Source organism: Porites lutea, chromosome 7, assembly GCF_958299795.1.
Source record: "Porites lutea chromosome 7, jaPorLute2.1, whole genome shotgun sequence".
NCBI classification, from domain to species: Eukaryota; Metazoa; Cnidaria; class Anthozoa; order Scleractinia; family Poritidae; genus Porites; species Porites lutea.
In genome coordinates, this window is record NC_133207.1 from 1006443 (window position 1) to 1029549 (window position 23107).

At 40.2% G+C, this 23107-nt stretch overlaps 2 protein-coding genes across 4 annotated transcripts; one reads left to right on the plus strand and one right to left on the minus strand.

Annotated features, from left to right (window-relative positions):
- Positions 1-10: 10 nt before the first annotated feature.
- Positions 11-19034, minus strand: LOC140942500 (uncharacterized). 3 transcript variants are annotated; one of them, XM_073391411.1, is made up of 20 exons: positions 18721-19034; positions 18039-18128; positions 17212-17288; positions 12296-12440; positions 11357-11470; positions 9846-10069; positions 9564-9589; positions 8428-9171; positions 7906-8069; positions 7529-7592; positions 6518-6643; positions 5497-5573; positions 4626-5349; positions 3484-3971; positions 2985-3070; positions 2322-2436; positions 2085-2136; positions 1266-1321; positions 795-840; positions 11-242 (listed from the first exon to the last, which is right to left on the minus strand). In XM_073391411.1, the coding sequence occupies exons 1-20, from the start codon at positions 18832-18834 to the stop codon at positions 118-120; spliced, it is 3657 nt and encodes a 1218-aa protein (XP_073247512.1). In that variant the 5' UTR covers positions 18835-19034; the 3' UTR covers positions 11-117. The 3 variants fall into 3 exon arrangements, with proteins under 3 accessions (XP_073247512.1, XP_073247514.1, XP_073247513.1); XM_073391413.1 differs by lacking the exons at positions 12296-12440; positions 17212-17288; positions 18039-18128; positions 18721-19034 and adding an exon at positions 15934-17194; XM_073391412.1 differs by lacking the exons at positions 12296-12440; positions 17212-17288; positions 18039-18128; positions 18721-19034 and adding an exon at positions 13739-14282.
- A 234-nt stretch (positions 19035-19268) lies between these two features.
- Positions 19269-21407, plus strand: LOC140943716 (uncharacterized). Its single transcript, XM_073392827.1, has one exon. The coding sequence runs from the start codon at positions 19402-19404 to the stop codon at positions 20602-20604; it is 1203 nt and encodes a 400-aa protein (XP_073248928.1). The 5' UTR covers positions 19269-19401; the 3' UTR covers positions 20605-21407.
- The last annotated feature ends 1700 nt before the right edge of the window (positions 21408-23107 follow it).

Sequence of the window (23107 nt, forward strand, 5' to 3'; positions counted from 1 at the left end):
AGCGCAAATTCTTGAACTTTTTTTGTCCATAGTTTCGGATCTTCTTGCGCCAGATTGCAGATTCATTCAAAGCTGTTTGGTCAGTTGTGTCTTCATATTAACAAAGATATTAGGTAATCATGAAGTGTCCTCGTCTTCTTCATCAGATTCGGCGGGTGGGACTGGAAACTGGTTTCGGTGTTCTACTGCCCACGAATTCCGCCGAGCTTTGATTTTAAACTCTCTCCATTTTTGACCCAAGCCTGAAAGAGAGAGTAGCATAAAGTCAGGTTTCCCTATGATCGTTATCGCTGAAAATGGTTACTACAGAAAGAAAACATCAACGATCGCAAAGTCTGCCATTGAGATAACGATTGTTGAGATAAACTTTAGCTCTATATGGTCGCTAGGGATTGCAAAAAACGGACTTCACTGATGGCAGCGTTTACAATAAAACAACTGCGAGCGATCGTTATCACAGCTATCGGTGATAATCTCTATGGTCGCTGCAATTATTTAGGTCTCTGGATTTTTTTAAGCGTTGGTAGCGATTCTTATAGCCTGTACTGGCTTCCACGCGAAATGAAGTCTGAGAAACTTGCGCAGAAATTCCATACTGATGACGCGACAGTGGCAGTGCGTCTGATTGGCTAAAAATTTGCTTCAACCAATCAGAAGCACTACCCAAATCTGGGCAGCGACGCGACGTCAGTATGGAATTTCTGCGCTCGTTTCTCTGACGTCATTTCGCTGGGAACCGATGCTGGCATCGCGAAATGTAGGCTGTTTTCTCAGGAAGTGGCAGGATTACTTACCAAGGCTGGAGGTTTCTATCATTGATATTTTCCTCTCCTGAAAAGACTGTGGAAAAGAACAAAGTAGAGTGGGTTAACATTCGAAGAACAAGATTTAATTAAACTGAGCGGCAGAGCATCTAAATGAGCCATACAATTTATATCACAAGCGGCTTATGGTTAAAATTTAGGAGGAACTCGTTGTAGCCTTTATCAAAAAGCACTGAAATTCTGACATTAATATGTTAAATTCTAAACCGTAGAGGTCTCACCACCGCACACAACTTGAAATGGCAGACCCGCCGAAGTAGACAGACGGCAAGAATCTGAAGGGTTCAACATTTCTGTTACGATGACTATGCCATGAACACTTTGGGACACGCGATGGGGGAGAGGGAGGGGTGGCGGTTGGTTGGCCCGGTAAGGGGACTTCCTGGTATTGGTTGGAGAAGGAAGTAAATGCAAGGACGGGGGAGGGAGTAAGTATTTTACCTTTTTAGGTTCTTTCTGTGCAGCTACACACATAATAGACAAAGCTTGCTCCATCGCTGTAATAAAAACAAATCAGTGTCACTCAGAGGGTGAGAAAAACATATCTCATGCGATCTCTTTATAAACTGAGACTTTTTGAAGTAATTTTAAGCAAGACTGCGGACTTTTCAGATAGTCAGCTCCCTTGTTCGGATTTCGCGTTGAAACACTTGCGGTCACGTTATTCGCTCTCTACACGGAAACCCACTCGCAGAGTACGCGGCAATTCTCCCTGCGCGAGAATCTCGCGAGTTTACGACAAAATTTTCCTGTTTGGATGAACACTGAATGTACTCTTTTACGGCCGAGTTATACGTTACTGATTGTCCAGGTTACATATTGCACTCTGTATCAGCCAAACCGTGTTCAGGTAAATTCCTCACCCCAGAAACTATAAAGAGAATGAGTACAAGCTTTCGGCGCAACGATTTCTGGAATCGTATGGGTGGACAATCGTTACTTATGATTGGTTAACGGTTGCCTTCAATACCATCGACCAATCATAACTAACGTTTGTCCACCTAAACAATCCCAGAAATCACTGCATCCAAAGCATGTGCTTATTCTCCCTAGAGTTTCTGAAGTTGGGAATTACCATCATTTACACTTACTACTTTCTACGACGGTGACATCAGTGAGATATCTTAGCATATTCAACCCCGCTAATAAATAGTCCGACGTTTCGGCAACGAACACGTATCTTTGGACTTAGGATTTGGGGTAATTACTAAGAGGGTGAAATTTCTGCACAAGATGACAGTAGAAGCACTAAATACTCACTGCGAAGGCGAAGCTCAACTTTGCGCAAATTACGAAATATTCCTGCTATCTCCTACAAGAGTAAAAACACTGAATCAGCAGAGTCAAAGTTAGTACTGTCTGCTGTGAAGGAGACTAGGAAGTCCTGGGTTCTATTTCCTGTTCTCAGTAAGTACCCAGTTAGGAATAGGATTTTGATTTAAAAACAACCAATATCCGCCCCTCTCCAACATTCTCCCCAGTTTGCGCAACACATACCGCGTGTGAGCTCTTCCAATCCGGAATAGCACTCGGACATTCCTGTTTGCTGTCGGAACTGTTGCTTGATCGTGCAGTACCGTTCAGTTCTTCCTCGCTGCCGTCATATAAAGTCCTACCATAAATTCAAAATCAAACAAGCAACTTTTACTCCAAACATTTAGACAGGTTAGTAGGATTTGCATCAAAGTAACAGACAGAGAACCGTTGACATTTAAGTCAGCAATAGTTTCATCGAGACCACGCCTACTTTGGTCAAGGCAGGAGCCCATCATGTGCTCTCAGTCTAGGCTATTCTCCGTACCCGCGAGTTTCCTCGCGGAAATTTGTTTTTGTATTGCGACCTGAACTCTTTAAGGGAAGAAAGTGTTCGAAGTCGGGTTAGTTGCAAAAGTGTATTTTTTGTTTACACGAGAGCGTTCGTCTATCGAAGCGTGCGTGGCAAGCGCATAAGAAATACGGGGCACGAGATAAAACGCGCGCGAGAGAGGGACACCGACGAGGGAAGAGATAGTTTCCTCTCAGTCTCTCCTTGCGCGCGCGCTTTCTTTTCCCGTGCGGCCAGTTCCTATTTGCATCGTGAATTTCTCACGCACCAGCCGCGACATCGTTGGGAGCAAAACAACAAAAAGTAACCTATTTTTGTCTTTATATACAACGTACTTCACTTTTGATAGCACTGATTCGGAAGCCAGGCGCAGCTCCACGGAGAAAGCATGTATCGACGACAGCATAAGGTCTTCGACAGGCTGAAAAAGAAAAAAAAAGAGGTCTGCTCAGCTTTGTATTTGCAACGGACGCCAATATCCGAGGCCTATAACCTCGGAGCGTCCACCAGGGCCCGGTTCCTGAAAGGCCGATTAGCACTAATCCAGGATTAAAATTTTGTTCTGTTTTTGTAATTTACCTTCCTGCCTATAGCTAAGAGTAACATTTTGTGTTATCATTACTGTATCTCGGAGTAAACGCTCAACAGTGTTTCTTTTTTTGCTCGAGTTGCAGTGTCCTTACACAAGAAAACCTTAAAAGTTGGCTTAATCCTGGGTTACAGTTAACCATCTTTCGAGAAACCGGGCCCTGGTTCTAATAAGTGTCACAGCGCGTTAGCCTTTCTATTACAAATTTCCGTTATGACAAATGCTATGACCGTATAGATAGATACCTTGTCAGTGACACCCCATTGTCTTCGACTTTGAGAAGATGCTGCTCCTCCTTTGAAATCAAACATCGCCTTTGCTGCAGAACTAGGAGTTAAGGGAGGGGAGGGAGAGGATGGTGGTGCCGCAGACACAACTGAATCAGGCGACATCGACCTCCCCTCCCCTGTTGAACAACGCGATCCCCCGGACATGTCATCGGCAGAATCACTTGGAGGTTCAAATGGGTGGCCGGCAACGGGGGGCGTGTATGGTGGCGACTCGATAAAAGGCGCGAATGGAATGAGTTTGCTTCGTAGGCTTACGCCTTGGGTTTTTGCGGACGCAATTTTTTTCTCCTCAGGTTCTGTGCCTGATGCTGTAGTAGACGCTGTGTTTTCTTCAAGAGCATCTTTGGATTCAGTGATGGTTTTGCTGTTGGACACTTCGTTGACCCAATCCTGCATGGACGATTCTTCTGGAGACGTGATTGGCGAGTCACCTTTGCCTTCGTCTTAAAGAGCGAAAAAAGGAACATTAGTATACGTTGTTTTTTGAGAGCGCGATGAAAACTTTACAGACCTCTTAGATACCAGCGCACTTTTAACCGTCTTGAAGTTTAAAATAACTTTGTCGAAATGAGTTCCCTAATATGGAATTGGCCTGGAATAGGAATTGATAAGCCAGAATGCTGAAAACCGAGTGACGTCAAACAAAATTACTACCATCTAGTTCCCAGTGCGTTGGCTTTGGTTTACGTATTCACTAAACCACCCACAAACTGCCAGGGAACGTTACATATTGGGGTCAATTGTCACAAAACTTACTAGTAAAACGAGCGAAGAATGATATCATTCCGTTTTTACTCGTTGTCAAGGGTTTTGTTATATAATCGAACCTCTCCCTGTGGACCCTTATAATGCGGACAGTTGGATATGCCCCTCTGGTTTCCGTAAGAAGAAGGTTTGACTGTATCGTGGATCAACTGCATATTTTCCTCAGGGATTTTAAAACAAGTGGAACATGCGAGCGGGCGAAAATATACGATACGCAACGATGGGGTTGGGGTGGGGGAGGGGGTGGAATTATTTCTTTTCTATTTTCTATTCCCTTTGCACATCGACCCCTCCCTTTCTCAAATGAAACCGAACGAGCGGGCCAGGCTTACCAAGGACAAAGGTTTTATTCACAGGATCATCCCTCTTCATCTGAAGAGACTCTGGAAGAACTGGACCCGAGGTAAACACGTCATCTACCGCCTTCTGTGTGACATCAACTTCATCACGTTTGACAACAGTCTCCGCAACATCCAGGTTTTCATCACCGGAGGAAGACTTGGTCGACCGTCTTACGCTGGGACTCCATACCCTTGACGCCGGCGGCGAATCGCCTATTTGATTGGCCGCCGCGCTATTTCCGCTTCCGGCGCTGTTTGGCGGTGAGTTTTTCGCAGGCCTGGATTTTGCTGTGAGTGGGGTTTTGGTTTTAACGCCGCTGTTCTTAACCGCTTCCCTGCTGTTATGTGCGCGTAGCATGGCTGTTTTGTTAGGACGAGGGGCTGACAGTGGCCGCTTTCCTTCTTTTTCAGGAATCAGTTGAACCCCTTTCCTGTCAGATTCATCACTTTTCCTCCGCGATTCTTTTGCTTGTTTTGTCAGCGACGCGTCGCTTGACTCTACATCGCTATCGTCTGATGTACTACTTTCCAAGCCTATACTGCGGACGCTGTCCACTGCTTTCCTGTCTGATTCGCCCCCAGTCACTGCAGGGTACGAGCGCCGAGTCGTGGCTGCCGACATAGTTTTACTCCGCGAAATTTTGGGTGAGAAGGAAGTCTTCGGGGAAGAAGACAGAGAGGAAGGAGAAAGACTTTGGGTTCGCATTAAACCAGACTGAAAAACAAACCAAGCACAATAAGAAAGTTACTGAAAAAGCATGACCAACACCAGAGTTCAGTTATAGCCATTTGTTCACAAGTATATCCTATCTGTCTGATTTCAAGTGAATATAAAACTTTACACTAATGGTCGTGATCTTACCGATGTCGTTTTTGCAGAGCCCGCTCTTGGCCTAAGACTGGGAGAGGAAGCAACCTTGGCTAGTTTCGACTTGCTTTCTGTCAACAGGAAATACGAAAATATATCATTAGGCATCCTAGGGCCGGTATACACGCCAGTTGGTAGGAATTGCCGCATAGTTTATTGGAAGAAAGTCAGGGTTTACCAAGAGCGATGTCCTCTCACCCAAGGCAAACAAGTGGCTTTCGCGGCTCAAACCGATCCTAAATTGGCGAGAGCACCCCCCCCCCCCCTCCCCTTTCAATATGCTGCAGGTTTACTCTTCCGCTTCCCGGATACGCGCGCGTAAAGCGTGTGGAAGATTGGGGCCACGAAAAGACACCCCGTGACCACCACGCGCGACACACCCGCTTTCGAATCCTACAGGTCCTTGAGCCGAGGTTCGTATGTATGCGGCGGATGCTGATGAAGTTTTTTTACTGTTTGAATTCCTTACAATTATATCAACGTTAAAGTGAACAGTACTAAAGTAAATTGCTTTTCAATTAGGATAAAAACCGATAACTTTTGTTAATTAATTTGAAGGCAGTTTGTTATTCACGCCATTCGTTGATATTAATTCCATGTAATTTAATTTGGTACATTAATTTCGTATATTTATCGTTCAGGTATCCGAAATGAAGTAACACGACAGAAAAACGTCTGTTCATTCGGCGACCATATTATCTCTGAATCTATATAAAGAGAAGAAGGAAAAAATACCTGGTCGCAGTTGCTATAAAAGATTTGCAAGCTTGTTATCTCCTGGTATTACTAATACTATCATAACACAACTAAAGGTCGGTAAATTCCGAAATTTTCAACAAAGTACACTCGCCTCTTGAGCTTAAAGTTCAGCCTCATAGTTTACGTTCGATTACATTTTAATGCCGGACGATGCACATTCGATTTATTCCTGGAAGTGGAAAACTGACATCTAGACGCAAAGTTCTTGAACAAGCAAGAAGCCGATGTATTTACTCAAAGCTTGTATCTTACATACCTGAGTCATCTCGTTGCACCGGTACAGGAATGCTCGAAGAAGACATAATACAACTGTTATGGGTAGAATCTTCAGACGCACTAGATGATCCAAGTACCTCGATGGGTTGGTAAACCGAACAGTTGTCTGTTGTACGGAAAACAATACGACTTTTTGTGACATGTGTCATGTTAAATGAAATAACTTAACACCGTAGCAGATCATTAACTTCATGGATAAATAACTAAACTGACTTGTTTGTTTTCATATCCTGAAAGTACTAGTTGCCATGAATGGGCCGAAAGCTCCTTCCTTCGAGAATAACTAGACTGGAAACCGCCGCAGAGACGGTTAACTTTATAGATAAATCGCTGAACTTGCTAGCTTGTTCTTTCTTTTCCTGAAATCAATATTGTAATTAATTTGCTAACGCGAGGAAAGCTTTTTCTTTAGTGCGCCTAGTAATACATAGCAATGATTAACCAGGCTGAAAATAGCTTTTGTAAGTTTTAATCCGAACTCCCCTGGGTCGTGTTGATAAGCAAAAAATAAAAAGATAAACGGATGGAAAGGGGGAGGGGGGAGGGACGGAGGGAAGGAAAAGTGAGTAATCTTTGCCTAAAACAATCAAGGTTAATCAAGAAACTTGGTGCAATTTAGGAAACAATTTACCGGCAAACATCAAAGATTGGAGAACTTAAAAGGTGGTTTTAAAAACCCTATTAGTGATACAATTACTGTGTGACAAGGGACATAACTGTGCAGGTCAGTTGTAAAGAGACATGTTCGCGCAAGCACGACTTGATGTTTTATGAACTCCTTTTCAGTGCAAAAATTTTTCTTTGTCCTTTATTGTCTTGATTGTTAAAGCTGCATCACTTTGTTGTTGTGTTGATGACAATGAACGTTATTGAATGTGTAGAGATTATGATCACTTAAATTTAGATCACTTAAATTTGACTGGCAGACTAGTAGTACGGAAATTGCACGCAAGTCAAACGATCGGGAAGTTCCACTATTAACATCACTAACCTGGATTATTGCTGTCGTTCGTCCACTGTTGTACCCAATTAGGCAGAGGAGCTGGTGAAAGACTCTGAAAAGAAAAACATCGAACAGAGAAAAGGTTGTAAGGATGGGACCGACTACTGACAGCTACTGACCGACCAGTATCTCAGAAAATCTCAGAAAAGTTACAGTCAAACCTCTTTAATACGGACACCAAAGGGGCAGGCCAAGTGTCCGCTTTACAGAGGTGTCCGTATTATAGAGGTAAGGAATGTATGATTTTTGTCTTTTCTGGGACCAAACGAACTGTCCGTAATAGACAAGTGCCCGTATTATAGAGGTGTCCGTAAGGAGAGGTTAGACTGTATGTGATTAAAATCAGGATTTTGAAAGCAACTTACCTCTCTACTTCCTCCATCGCCTTCCCTCTGCAGGCTGACTTCGGTCAGACCAAACACTCTACCAGAAGAGGGATAACCTCTGGTGACCACGCCCAAACGCCTTGAGGGGTGAGAAGAGGGTTCATATTCGGACTCGCTTGTGTCACTTGAGTTTCTTCTAGAAGCTAAAAAATAAAGGTAACGGACCTCAGTTATACCCTTGGCACGTTCAGTGAAACCACTAATATTTTTGTCATCAACTGTAACGATCGCTCATGGACTCCTGCATTTATCAAATGACGACAAGACCGGGCTACCCAGTCAACAGTAGCCTGCGAGCAAGCTCTCCTGGGGTTCTTGCCCCGCCGCCAGAGCGCCCCCGCGGGAGAGCTTGCTCGCAGGTTACGTCAACCGAGGCCATGTATATCAGGGGACGATACAAACGAAAGCCGTCTCTCGACCGGCCGTTTTCTTGAATTCTGTTTGTCTTAGCTTGACATCAGATTTTCCCCTATTTTTTACCTAAAAAAATTATTCAATTACCCGATGATGTTTTTCCATTCTTTGTCGGAGCGTCAGCAGAAAGAATTCTCTTCTTGACTTTACTAGTAACTTTCTTTCTTGCCGCTCCGTCCTGCTTCCCCGCAGCACTTTTCCGTACATCTTCTTGCGATCTCAATTTCTCCTTGTCGCTTTTCTGACTAACAGGTCGTTCTGGAATCTCGTCATAATCTGGTATGACAGGAATCTCGTATGATGATCCCGGTCTTGAATGTCCTTCGATGCAATCGTCCGGAGAATTTTCTTGAGATGAATCGCATTCAAGGACACTAGACTTTTCGCTTTGTGAGTCAGGCAGTTCCCAGTCTCGACTAGTAGAGTTTTCAAATACTGGGGACAACTGATCGCTATATTCCGTATACGGTAATGAAGATTGTTTCTGAAATAGTACATACTCTTCGCGCTTTTTCATCGCCTTGTTCTGCTCTGCAGACTCATAAGTCGTTTTAGACGTTCTCGTAGCCACAATTCTCGCTTTAGATTCCGATAGAACCGAAGTCGTCGCTATGCTGTGGCGTCTTTGCGCCATTTCAAGCGCGTCTTTCTTTGTTAATTTTTTCTTCTTCAACGCCACAACTTTTTGTCCTGCCTGAGTATCGGCCTCGAGAATGGAAGCAGTGTTGGGATAATTGTAAATCTCGTCGTCGGATGAGCCCCAACCCCACCATGGTGGTTGACCGTAAAGGGGACTTCCTTTCACTATCATTTCGAATTTCTCGCCGGGAACTGTGTACAAAGAAAGAAAAAAAATTATTACCGACCGATAAAATTTATTGCACGTTAAGAAATAAGGAAGAATACTCTGTGAAAAAATATCAGGCGCTTAGTAAGCAAATCCAATCACAACTAAATCACAGGAGTTAAATTTTTTGGCCCCCTTTGTAAAAGGTTCAGGTTTTTTTGCGTGTGACGTACTTTCGCTCCACCAATCAGAGCGTTCCTTAGCGCTCCTTAAGCGTTCCTCACCGCAGACGTTTTCCCGCGCTTTTTGGCGGCGGCTACATTTTTTCGCCTCCGTTTCTGAATGGTTCATTGGATTATCAGCTGGTCAGAGGAATGACCGTAGTTGAAAAACCCTCCACGTTGTATATCAAGTACAGCTGTACTAAGCGACTTACCAGACATGGGCCTTTGAAGCCTTGATCTAAAAGAAAAATAATCATTCAGTAGGTCATCTATGATCTAGACTACGAGAAGTTCCCATAGTAGAGCGAGCGATAACTAGAGGGTGTCACTAGTGTAACTAGGGGGTTTTGCTAGAGTAACTTGGGGGTGTCACTAGTGTAACTGGGGTTGTTGCTAGTGTAACTGGGGAGTGTCAGTGGGGTAACTGGGTTTGTCACTAGGGTAACTGGGGAGTTTCATTAGGGTAACTAGAGGGTGTCACTAGTGTAACTAACCTGACTTGAAATGCTGTCGGTGAAGCATGACTCCAGCTTGGATGAGGTGCCATCTGATGATGAACAAAGTTACCAGGTGTTCCCCCGTGGGGTGAGTGGACAGGTGATCTGTGTCCAGTGCAGGAGGGACAATGACACATCACAGGGGGATGGTGGTGGTACATTGGTGTCATGTAGGGGTAATGGGGGTAGGGGTGGAACTGAGTGTGCGGTGAGTGTACCCCCTAGGAAAAAAGCAAAAAGATATTAAAAACAATACAATTCTACCAGTACCAAATCACAGAATGGGAGGTCCTCAAGTTGAACCAAGGAAACCGTTTACTAAGCCTTAGTCAATGCATATTCAAAGACTAGTTTACTATAAGACACATTGTCATGTAGTAAGAAAGAAAGAAAATGGGAAATTAGAGGCTTTCTCTGTTCATGTAAGTGGTGAAGTCTTTGGAAAAATAATGTAAGAATAAGTACTGTCACACCCCATTAATACAAACACTGAGGGGGCCATTGAAAGTGTCTGTATCAAGCTGGTTCAATTTAGAGAAAATGTGAGGGCTTACTTTCCCTTAGGACAAGGAATACTGTCCATAAATAATGAGGTGTCCAAATGAAGTGGGTGTCGGTAAAGCAGGGTTTGAATGTAAACTAATCTTAGGTCTGTGTTGTAAACCGACTTGTTTATGGGGTTCATTATAGAGTACTAAAGTGATGACGTCATAAAAATGAAATTTCAGAAATTATGAGATTTGTCAGGATATTCTGAAAGAACAATGTCCAAGAGGCCTACTTGCCAAAAATGAGCATTTCGGGGCGAATTGTCTCTGAGATCGTGGCCCAGTTATGCTTAGAAAACTCCATATACAAACCCTTCTAAATTTTTTTGGGTCGACCCCCCAAAAAATTAGAAGGGTTTGTATGGAGTTTTCTGAGTATAACCGGCTAACATTGCAGAGACAATTTGTCCTGAAATGCTCATTTTTGGTAAGTACGCCTCTTGGACATTGTTCTTTCAGAATATCCTGACAAATCTCATAATTTCTGAAATTTCATTTTTATGACGTCATCACTTTAGTACTCTATTGAAACTCAATTAAAAGGGATATGCATCGTCTTTGAAAACCCACCAATAGATGGGTGTTGCTTGTGGCAGGTAATAGCTTTTTTTCAACCCAGAGGGACCACCAACCAGTGTCTTAGAGGGAAACAGGTAGGTGGGGGAGGGGGAAAGAAAGTGAGATAGAGAGGAGAGAGTAGAAATTGGGTGTGAAATCAAAAGGAGAAGCAAAACGAAAGGAAGAGCGGCCTTTACTTCTGATGTCCTTTCTGATGCTTCTACTTTTTAGAACCTGTAACTCTATTGGAACATCTTTGAATAGCTGGTAAAACACGCTGTGTTGTTTTCAAAATAAACAAACAAACAAACAAATCAAATATCTTTCATTATGTTCGTCTCTCCAGGCAGGGAAGAGAACTGCACAGTGAACAATATAGAACACTGTATTTGCCTGACTCACATGGTACATGTTATGCATTCCCTGATCAGGAGATCCTGTTCGGCTGTCATCTTCATCTGAATTGGTTAAGTGAGTAGATGACTGGATGGAAAGTTTTCTTTCAGGTGCAGCTGGCTGAAATAGGAGAAATGAGAGGAGGAAAGCAATATTATAATCAACTACCAATAACACCTTTAGAACTAAACACAATTCCTCTAAATTTTCAATATGAAACATTTTGTTTCTTAGTGTAGTTCTAGATCCCCTAGCAAGCCGTCTCTCCTGATCACCCAAAGTTTGTAAGGCAATGTGCCTTGGAGGTAGACTATGACATGAGAAAAACTGAAAATTTGGTATCATTTCGAGTGCTCAGTATAGAATCAATGCAGGCATTGCTGAGGGCTGTATGTGAAAGAATTAAAAATGCAATGGGACAGTGTGCAAATTAGTGGTATGGACCAATCAGATATGACATACAATGTCAATGTCTTTGTTGCAGTTGTAAATCTTAATTCATGACAGTTCATACAGCACTTGCTGTCTGTTTTAGAATGGTAACTCTAGCTTTGAAAGGTTGTTTTTAACTTTAGCCACAACCAGATCTAGAAGAGTCCCCTTAACATGAGCTCAATTTTAACTCCAATTTTTTTTTAAGATTATCCCACCCCTTCCACATGGTAGTCTCGGATCATTATGTGTTTCTGGGAAACCACCCACCCACCAACTCCTCCCTTAAGCCAACATTTTGCCCTAAGTGAGAAGTAAGTGTTAATGTTGTCTTAGGGGAAGGGTAGGTGGGCAGTTTCCCAGAAACATATATGATCCTTTTCCCCTAACACAAAAATACCAAATTGCACTTTAAAGGATAGAAGCCCAGCTTACGAATGAAAGCAAGCAAACCTTATTTGTGATAGGACTATAGATTGAATGAAGGAACAAAATAACAATGCAACAGTAAACCTGGCTTCTGTAAGAAGACTCCCAAACAGTTCCCAATGAATGATCATTGTCTCCATTAAATTGTTGTCTTTCTGGGTTATTATTATCATCAAACACCAATTGCCTTTTTCTCTGAGGCAAAAGCTCCACTCGAAAAGTATTTAAGTGTTTGGACAGTTAAGGAAGATAACGGAATTTTAGATTCAAAGCTGCTCACAACAAAATTTAATAAAAGAAAAATTCCAAAACAGCAATACTATGTACATCAAAATATGAAATTCTTGTCTATTGTTAGTTTTAACTACCAACCCTTGAAACTAAATGGCATGCAATAAGTCTGTTACAAAAAAGCATTCTGCATGATACCTTCAAGAAGGAAGGTTGCAGTAGTTTACCTGATTTCACAAAGTTTACTGAGAGCTGAGTCTATAATTGCACATAAATATTTCTATAATTATCTCCCCTGTACACACATAACTATATAGACAGACACAAACAAAAATAAAAAAATGTATTGTTTAGATCTGTCAGAACATTACAGGGCTTGGAAAAAAAAAAGATTATAAACTACCAAAGAGTAATCTTGAAATCCTAAATTTTATGAAGCATGAAACACATTTTATATAGCCGCTTCACAGCATTCGATTTTCTTGGCCAAAAACTGTTCAAGAAAATGAAAAATAGTGATCAAAATGCATGTAAAGGTGCACTGCCGTGAATAGTCTGTAAACAAATTTATTTAAGTGCACCTTATCACTAGGAAACTTGTTTTATTTTTAGTTTAAACCATTTTGTGATCTTATAATCTAAAATGGAAGCTATTTGACTATTAGATTACATGGTCCATTGATCTTTAACACAGCTGTACCACTTCAGTGAGCTCATATCATGAATGAACTGCTGTAAATAAAACAATCCTTTTACAAAAGCGCACAAGTAAAATAAAATTCTTGAAAAGTTATGTCAATATAACAACAATAAACCACAATAATTTTCCAGGTTGGCTGCTACATGAGGCTAGATGGATTACCAATACAAAGAAAACACAAAAAATATATACAGTCTACTTTGAATTTTAAACCTAACTAATATGTGTATTTGTATATAATTTATTGTGTTAGAGTAAATGAAACATGTAAATTCAAGATGGCATTGAACATCAAATCTTCCATTTCGTGAATACACAAGCAAACAAGCTACTTTTTTATATCTCTTGACAAAGAATATTATATATATTTCTTGCTTTACTAATAAGACTTAGAGGGCCATAAGAATCACTGTGCAAGTACTTCTATATCGGGCAGTTGCCACTTGAGCAATGTACAGGATGTATTGTTGAAAAAACTCTATTGATCCATAGAACTGTAAAGACTATAGGTTTGATGAATCCTTGTATGGATGAGGTGTTAGTTATGCCATACATTGCAAATCTATACAAGCATCACACAAAAAAAATAATCTTACTGTGATGACAGCATCTTTGGGCTTCAACAGGAAGCTGACAATCTTCTTGTCACTTCTATCCAAAATTAGCACTGGAAGGCAGAGTTTGACAAAGGACAAATCCTTCAAAGACTTCTCACTTGCCACAACAACTTTAAGTTTTCTTGACAAGTATTTGTTTCCTGTAGCACAGCGCAGGACATCACAGAGTGTGCTTGATTCTTCAATTGAAATCCATTTAGGGCCATAGAGGATCTTCTCTTCACATGATACTCTCACACAGAAAAACAACATCACATCCAAAACTCAACTCATGGGTTTCAAATTTCCCTTGGCAACTGATTGCACCAAGGAAAAATTCCTGCTTTCAATTTCAAAGTATCGATTCTTTTGTGATGATCAGTCTTAAGCTACATGACAAGTGCAGTCTGGTAGTTGACTCATTATAATTTAATACAATTTAGGGAACTGTGATCAGAAAGGAAAAAGCTTATGGTCAAACCAAATAAAAATAAACACCCCAGTTCCAATGAAATAGAAATCGTTTTTTAAAACTTTGGATTAAAAAAGAAAGGCAATTTTTGAGAGATTTTTAAGACAAAAAAAATCAAGTGTCAAATACATGAAATTTACATGTCAGCTGATCCCTTAAAATAAATTTGAATATAAGTTGAAAGGAAATTTAACAGGATATAGAAATGACTGCTTTGTTTGGAAAAAACTTCAACAAAATGAAAGCCAAAGTAAAATGTCTACCAATCCCCAAACCTTATTTTAAAGAGAAAAAGTAACACCATGGCTAAAATCCTAGAACTGTGACAAAACCACATGAGCAGATGACATCCACTGCTTGAGGAGCAAACAAAGAGATTTAATCTTTTCTTATGTTAATTAACAATTTCTGACTCATAAACTTTGATCACTGGCCCAACCAGGGTTATAGGCTTCTACTGTACAATGAACATTATTCTAGACATCATAATAGATTATGTCACATGAATTCTTGGCCTTATAGATGATCATAAAGGAGTTAACTTCTTGTTTTAGTCTGAATTTAAATACTGTGGCTTTACTTTGATTCTGTCACCAGTAATGCATGCTGTTATTACACTGGAGGCACCTGCTATGTAATCAAAATACCACCTGTCTGGGGGGGCCTGGGCCTAACACATGTGTCAACAAATCCCACAATGCTTTGCAGCTGTTTCAAAACCAAAAATTCATTTTTTAAAAAAACAATGTAAAAAATAGAAACCCAAAAATAATTTAAAAAAGGACGTTGGCGTAATTTTATCACTTGCTGTATATTTCAATGCAATAATAATAAAAATTATCAATGAACTCTACTAAAAATTCAAAAATAATATTTTGTAATACTACTGACATTTTTAAATAAGATTTTAGTACTGATATAGAAGAGATCATGAATATTGGCCTTATCCTTTTTGCATTTTTATGAAACCTAATGAATATCCAATCACCTTGACATACATGTAATGCTTGGTCAATATGCATATGGATTTCCAACAAATAATTATTCTACACTATAACTGACTCAAGAAGTACTGGTATTAGCAAACTAAAGCAAACATTGTTAATTTGTTCCATTTTTATTTTACTTCTATGGCTTAAATATATTTTGTTAGTACCAGAAAATGTGCATGTACAAGTGTAGTTTTTCAACCATTTCCAAAACTCAGGCTTTGTGCCGAGGACATGATTCAAATCTTTTGAGTAAGGGAAAAAAAAAAGATTATTTTATATATTCAGTTTAATTTGTGTAGAGAAAGATAAATTTTGATATTTGCTTTTAAATCAATGTTGCAAACAGTCATTTGCTAAGCACATTTAAATGTGTAAATGATAACCTGACACATGTAGTACTTTACTAATAAAAAATTACCATAAAAATATTAAGTTCAGTTAAAAATCAAAATAAAAACATTACTTTTTTAAGAACAAAAAATCTTACTAAGGACAAGTTGAACCAACTTTGGACTTGAAAAAATGTTGTAAGCAAAAACCCAGAAATAATTTTTTCTTCAACTGCTTAACACATGTTTATTCATTTTGACAAAAATCTTTTCAATGAAAAGAAATGTCAAACTTTATATATACATATATCGTTCCTTCACAAAAACTACAGAACAGGAGTATGCATGTAGGTGAAAGTGAAAATGATACTATCAGCTATACAAATGAGAAAAAATTTGTACCTGGCGTTGAAGATGAAGCTCTGGCTGGAAACAGCCTGGGCATAACACGGGCCCACAAGACTGAGGGCAGATGTACATGTTGTGATCATAATTAAAAGTATTTCTGGAAATGGTGTCTGAGAAACACACATAGTAGATTTTTCCCTCTTCAAATGTCTGCTGCATTATTTGCAGTCTTCATACTTCAACATAAAAATGTCTTGATTATTTTCTAGACGGAAATTCAAAGGATTCATCTATTCACAAAGCTCCATTAAAGCAACAAATACAGCCAGAACTCAAGATTGAAATTTGCATATAATTTTTTGTTGGGTCTAATTTTGCTATTATTCCAGACACCCACAAAAACCAATCACATACTCCACCTGCTAATATTTATTTTATGCTTTAACCAAAAGTGACAGCCATTTTAATATTTTGTTTGTCACAGCAACATTGGAAAACATACATTTCAGTCCAAAAGTTCTCTTTTTCTAAGGCAGTCCTTTCAGCATTTCACATTAACACTACTGAAAATAGCCAGATTCAAGGTAAAGTATTCACTGAGGAGCAAATATATTTTTCTCCCATCTTTTCTCCTACATATTTAAATGATGGCATTTGTAATTACAATGTTAGTGGAAGAGATTTATATAATGCCTTGAAGCATTCAATTTTAAGGGGGAAAATTATATAATCAGCATTTTCTTTAAAATTATTAAACATTACAATTTCAATTGAGAATCATGGATATACTGCAGTCAGTAGACATCCCAAAGTAAAAAATAAAATATATTATATAATGAAAGGCAAATTTTTGTGGTCCTGTCAGAAGATTGCCTGGCGCAATGATTAAAATTTTATAATAAAATCTACATAATTCAGTGAATGGTTTGAGCCCAGAAGACATGTCATAAGTACGTGGAATGTGATTGTCTGGTTTGGTGTAGTCCTGAATGAACTGATATTGACAGTGACTGACGTTTCGACACCTTGTATAGTACATGTAGTCATCTTCAAAGTCACAGTGAATTGTATCTCTTGCCACATGATTGTAGTAACAATATCACTGACTCACTATCATTCCATAAACCTTAGCAACTTATATGGTAATTACTAAGGTCTGGTGTGGGCCAGGGATGGGAAGGTTTCAATGTATGAGAAGAAAATAGAGAATATACAAGAATTTGCTTGAATACAGGGTTGTCATTCAATCAGTCTGGAGACATTTAATTATGGTTTTACCTTGCTATTAAAAGAGATAAAAGATCTAAATTAACTGCAATTTTTTAAAGGATATCATATCCAAATCGGATATTGTCCTTAAGTTTTAAGTCCACTGGCTGCTGGCTAATTCTCATTTCGTTCACAAATGTCTGAAAAAAAAAAACACAATGATACTACAGCAACAACGAATAGAAAACCAAAGAAAATTTCTATTAAAATCCCAAGCATGATATTGTAACTTAGTCCTCCACATTACACTATGCGGGGAAAAAATGAAGCATTTTATCATCACATTTGTATCATCCAGAACATACCTTGTTTACTTCAAATTCTGCATAAGCTTAAAGCTTTATGGCTACAATTTTTCTAGGGATGGCTGTGCATGCAATGCCCAAGACAAAATTGGAAACAAAGGTTATGCAAACAGCGTGCAAAGAAAGTTGTGTCCGATAGCCCAGGGCTGGTGGATTTTGCAATCGGGCCAGTGAATCCTGGTCTTGACTTGCCCAAAGGGCAAGTGATGTTTTTTGGGAAATTCAAATTACAGAAGAACTGTAATCAATGCTGCTCATCAAAATTTTTGGGGGGCTACGTTGAATATAGGCTGCACTAGCAACAACTTGCCTGAATGGCAAGCCGTAAACCGACTTTCTTTGCACCCTGGCAACATTTGGAGGTGGGGGAGTGGGAGGGGAGAACATGGTGTTGTTATGGAAATGTTTTGGTGACGAACTGCTACACACAGAAGCTGTCTGGGTGCCCTGTGCATCTTGCAAATTGATACCAATCTGCGGCTTTAGTAATAGAATTGCACATGGTAGGGAATCGGATAGTACGCAGCTCTCTAGAACCTCTAATTTTATTGGATCTGTAGCATTCCATGGAATTGACATACTTACACCATTCAAGGTTCCAAGATCATGCAATTTGTATTCAGCATTCTCCAAATTGACTGAGATCACTGCATGTTGTTTATCCACACTCCTTGACTGTATATACAGATAAAATGAATGCATTAGGATTTGTATATCTTACTGATTTTTTAATACAGTAGAAAGAAACAAAGCGTAGAGTAACTCGGAAGAGAACTATTGTGTAAAAAACGAACTGCCAGAATCATGTTTTCCATATTTCCATAGGGGGCAAAAAAGAAAGGCCTTTCAGAATTACACTATCCATATCTTGTCTATTTTAGGGTGAGGATAAAAATTCCCAACACTTGACTGTGATATTGCGGAAACTTTTCTTCTCTAACAACATCGTTGTGATTTCTAAAGGGATTTGAAATTCTGTTCATTGACGATGAAATGGTTTGCCTGAGTTTTAGCAGGAGCTACGTATTAAAATCAGCTGTTTTGGGTGGAGCACGCCCAGAAGAATTTTCCATGTTAGGGCAAAAATTGGCTACAGTGTATTTCCAAGTAGGAAGAAAAAGGAAATTTCACAAACATATCACAAAACTATAAGCTCAATATTGCTTCGAGATTCGATTGTACAACGCTGCAGGCATCGCGTCAGCAGCGACTTTATCACATAAAATTCTAGGTCAATTGTTGCAGAAGAAATCCATCTTAACCCTACCTTTAGTGTTAAGTCCATCTCATCTTCTCGCCCTACAAAAAAATTTGGTTCGGAAAGCTTATGATAAGTCCCTTCCGGGCTCAAAAGAGCCCATTCACAGCCAGCTGCCTTCATGGCTAGCAACGGCAAGCAAAGCAAAGAAACTCGTGCACTGGTTCTTGTCGACGCGTAGCTACATTTTTTCTCTTTCTTTGACTTCGTTCATCTTTTTAGTAGACAGTGGTGATGCTTTATAGCAATGAAGTTCAAGTAGAAGCCCCAAAAGTCTATTTTTCTCTTGAATCATTGAAAGAGGAAAAAGTATTTGGCGAAATTGTATTAGTAAACGATGACCGCTGCGCCAAGTGATATCATCGGCCAACATCGGCTCAAGCGGAAATTTCGCGCCACAATCTTGTCACGCAACTTCTAGCTTGGAGTCACTATCGTTTTGTGGGAAAAAAACTTAACTGAGGGAAACTTTTTGTAAGCTCACGTACAAGTCCATGACACTAAGTTGATAAGAAAGTGGGAAAACAACAACAACAAGAAAAAAAAACAACTGAAATACGGTGGTGTAAGTGACGTAATTACAAGTCGCGGGAAGCCCTTCATTGTGATTGGCGCATTCTTTGACTTTGACGATTGCCAGCACTTTTCCCGCGCTTTGCTAAAGGTTGTTGTGCAAATTGTTGTGCAGCGATGGAGAAGAAGGTGAAGAAAACCTCCAAAACGTCTCACAGCCCGACGGATCAACTGAGTAAACCGGATGTCAATAGTGTAATGCTTGCAATCAACCTTGTGCCATCGAAGATCGAAGATGCTGGGCTTGAACAACACGAAGCCAAGGAGTTGATCAAAGAGAATGCGCCAAACCTTACGTCCTTGATATTCGGCGAAGAAGAGATTGTTCGTGCCAAAGAAGGGAGCCCTTCCTCGAAAATAATCGCCGCAGTTGGATCAGAAGAGAAAATTTATTCCATTGGAAACTGTGGGCTTTTTGGGGCCGTCTTCACCGCCTACAATAATCACTGGAAGCTGAGAACTTCGCCAGATGACTGGTGGTTCAGCGTGATCAAACGTGTTGCCTGCGCCATAGAGACCAACGCAGAGAAAACGTCCGTGCGGAAAATGTTTGTCAATCATGAAGGCAAAAAAGAGATTGAGGTGCAAGTGAGCGATCCCACTATTTACACAGTCGATTACAGCTGGTTCTTTGATGAGATAGCAAAGAAAATTGAAGATAATGTCAGGGTTCCCGAGTTCATAGATGGCATGACAGCCGATTTCAGCACCACAACTCCAGTGCAAAAGATTGTTTCTCAGATTACATTGATGTACTCTCTAAAAGAGTACTTTTATTACAGCTTGAGAGCTGGTTGTGGAATTCCGGCGGTGGAGATGCTTGGAAGTGAAGACGATTGGAAGAAGTTGTCATCCAATATAAAGGTGCTCCGAACGCTTCTGGAGCCCATTGAGGACGACCTTGGCCTGAGGTCAGAGTGGTGGAATGTGGTTGAGACAGTGTTCAGCAAATTGCTGGACACTTATCAAGGAAGACCAGATAGGAAATGGTGGAGCCACATTGTCACTTATGAGAATGAAAATGGCTCGGGCATGATTATACAGGGCAGTTACATTTACAGAGGATGGATAACAGAATTTTTGGAGGGGCCAATGAAAGTAAGGTTTAATTTGAGGATCAGTGATATGACTAAGGGACTAGTCAGCGTACCTATCACCCTCAAAGATTCCACCGGTCTGGTCACAGATAGTGCGGCACTTGTGGCTGGAATGCTGGGATTTACCCTGCACCAGAGTTCAAATACTGATGATGTGTCTGTGCAACCATTCCAAGGCTGGTCTCTGATGATATCAGAAAATTCACCATTTCGCCGTCAGTGAGACATTTAATAAAATAAGTACAAAAGCTAGGCCACTTACAGTTTTCTGTATGATAAAGTGGCTAACTGGCAGTTTTTCGGGCAACATGAGGAATTTACTGAGAAGACCAAGTTTGTTGAGGAGTATGTTTAATCACTAGTCATAGAAGAGACTGTAAATTTGTTTTACAAGCTTGAATCTCACTGGGGTTTTCTAAGTTGAACAACATGTAAGTTGAGGAAAGAAGTGAGATTCTTGGTGAGCTACTCTGGTTCTCCTACTGACAGTACTTTTGAGAAACTTTTTTGACTGGGCTGCAGCTGAAGGACTTATTGATATGGGATTTCAAAGCAATTTGTAACTTTATTGGCTAAAGACAAAAATGTTAGTGTTTTGGATTCAGTTCCATTTTTACATGGCAAGCAACTATTGCAAAAGTTTACAAGAGTATCCTTGAGGTACAAAATAAAAACAAAACAAAACAAAAAAGGAACTAAAAAAACCTGCAGATTGGGGCTACAAACCTATAAAACAAAAAACTTCATTCAATGATCAGTGAATGATTGTGGTGAGAGCATCAAAGCTTCCTTTCAGCCAACATAATTTTATGCAAGAAAAGTTTGTTTGAAGAGTATTTAATGAATGTTTAACTACTCTGTTAACGTGTTTTAACACTATCTTGAGAAGCAGTTTTCAATCACCAAAGTGCAAGATTGACAATTTATAAGTACCAGGACCGTTATTGTATTGAGTACTTTAATAGGCTGCATTAACTATTGTCTGTTTATTGTTCATGTTACATTTATCCAAGTACACAGAACTTTCTCTGTAAAAAGGTGTTCAAATATATTCAGTTGAAACCAAAGCTTGAAGGGTGTCTGCACATTTCATTACACATTACCAAATCGTTTGATTGTTCTTCTTCGTTCTCTGTGCTATCCCTCCTCACCAAGGAAGCATAGACAGCCGGAAAATCCACCCAAAATCCCCACGGAATCAATGAACGCCTTTCATTCGACTAATTTTTTCTTGTTTTCAGTTCATGTTTCAAAATTTTTTTTTTTTTTTACTGAAAGGGTCGTTCACCGTTAAATATTTCTGACCAAAGACTGCAGAACGGTCGTTTTCTTTTTCTCAAAAAACCGGTTTTTCAAAGCGGTAGCGGGAGATTAGCCTGCGAGCAAGCTCTCCTATTTGGGCGGCCGAAGCGAGCCGCACAAGAACACGCGAGAGAACGGCGAGGTGCCGGTTCCCCCGACCCCCGCTTTCGCGTCTTCTCTCGCGTGCCCCTCGCGCGTTACTTTTCACGATAGGTGGGGGGTGGGGGCTGTGAGCGCGGAACATTGCTCACAGGACATGCAGAAAACTTTGCGTTCTTCCCACGTTAAAACAGAACTCGGTACGCGCTTAAACTGTTTGACACAACAATGTTCACCACGCTAGGAGTTTAAAAAAAGTTTATTCAAGCGAAGCGTTCAGACGTTGGAAGTGACCTTAATACGTTGAAAACGTTGACTACACTGAGCTTAATTTTCTAAAAGCGTTTACAAAAAGTGTTAGCTAAAAGCAGGCAATAATAGATCTATTCATTTGGTCGATTTATACGTGGGCAAGTATGTCCGTTGTGTTAACCACAAAAACCATAAAACTATGAAACAAAGAAACTATTAAGATAGGAAGGAGGTACGAAAAAACCATAAAATATTTGTCCAGCGGATAAGTATTTGGGAAACCATTTGCGCTATCCAGTGGATAGAGATTTATCCGGTAGATAACGTTATCTACCTTTTGAACAACATGCAATATTTTGAATATTGTAGCGTTGTTTGGGGGAATTGCAACAAATCCCTTGCAACTAAACTGCGGAAACTTCAAAATCGCGCCGCCCGTATCATGACCTTCTCTCCTTATGATGCCAGTGTTGACAATCTTTTTACATCCTTAGCCTGGAAAAAGCTAGAGGCTCAACAGAAAATTCAAACTGCAGCTATGGTTTATAAGTCTCCAAATGGCTTCGCCCTGCAATATTTGAATTCGTTGTTTTCCTTGAAGTCTCTAGTTACTCCGTCAGGGATTCTAAGGGCAAGCTAGCTATTCCACTGCCCCGCACAAATTATGCTAAAAACAGTTTCAGCTACAGAGGTTCGGTGCTGTGGAATATTCTACCCATTGAGCTGCCGCAAGCGCAAACTCTTTCCGCTTTTAAACACGACTGCAGTGATCACTGCAATCATGTAAAGCAGGTACAATTTTTTTGATTAAGAATCTTATTACCGTTAATTAGTTAAAATTTCAATTAGTTAAATAAGTTACAATTTTGTAGTAGTTCACTTAGCCTGATGATTTTTTAACCGTTGATAAATAAAGTTATCGTTGTTGTTGTTGTCGTTGTTGGGGGCCACCGAGATTACGGGATTGAAGGATCCTAATGAGAACCCTCTAAGAGGAGTACGCGCGTTTTTTCCTCTAGGAGCTTGGGGTATGTTTCTCGAAAGTCCCGGTAACTTTTCGGGCCCGAAATCAA

Coding starts and splice junctions, on each gene's coding strand:
- LOC140942500 (XM_073391411.1), bottom strand. CDS start 18,834: ATGAAGGCAGCTGGCTGTGAATGGGCTCTTTTGAGCCCGGAAGGGACT. Junction 3,972..4,625: donor GAATAAAACCTTTGTCCTTG/GTAAGCCTGGCC, acceptor TCGCTCTTTAAG/ACGAAGGCAAAGGTGACTCG. Junction 2,137..2,321: donor ATTGGAAGAGCTCACACGCG/GTATGTGTTGCG, acceptor TTACTCTTGTAG/GAGATAGCAGGAATATTTCG.
- LOC140943716 (XM_073392827.1), top strand. CDS start 19,402: ATGGAGAAGAAGGTGAAGAAAACCTCCAAAACGTCTCACAGCCCGACG.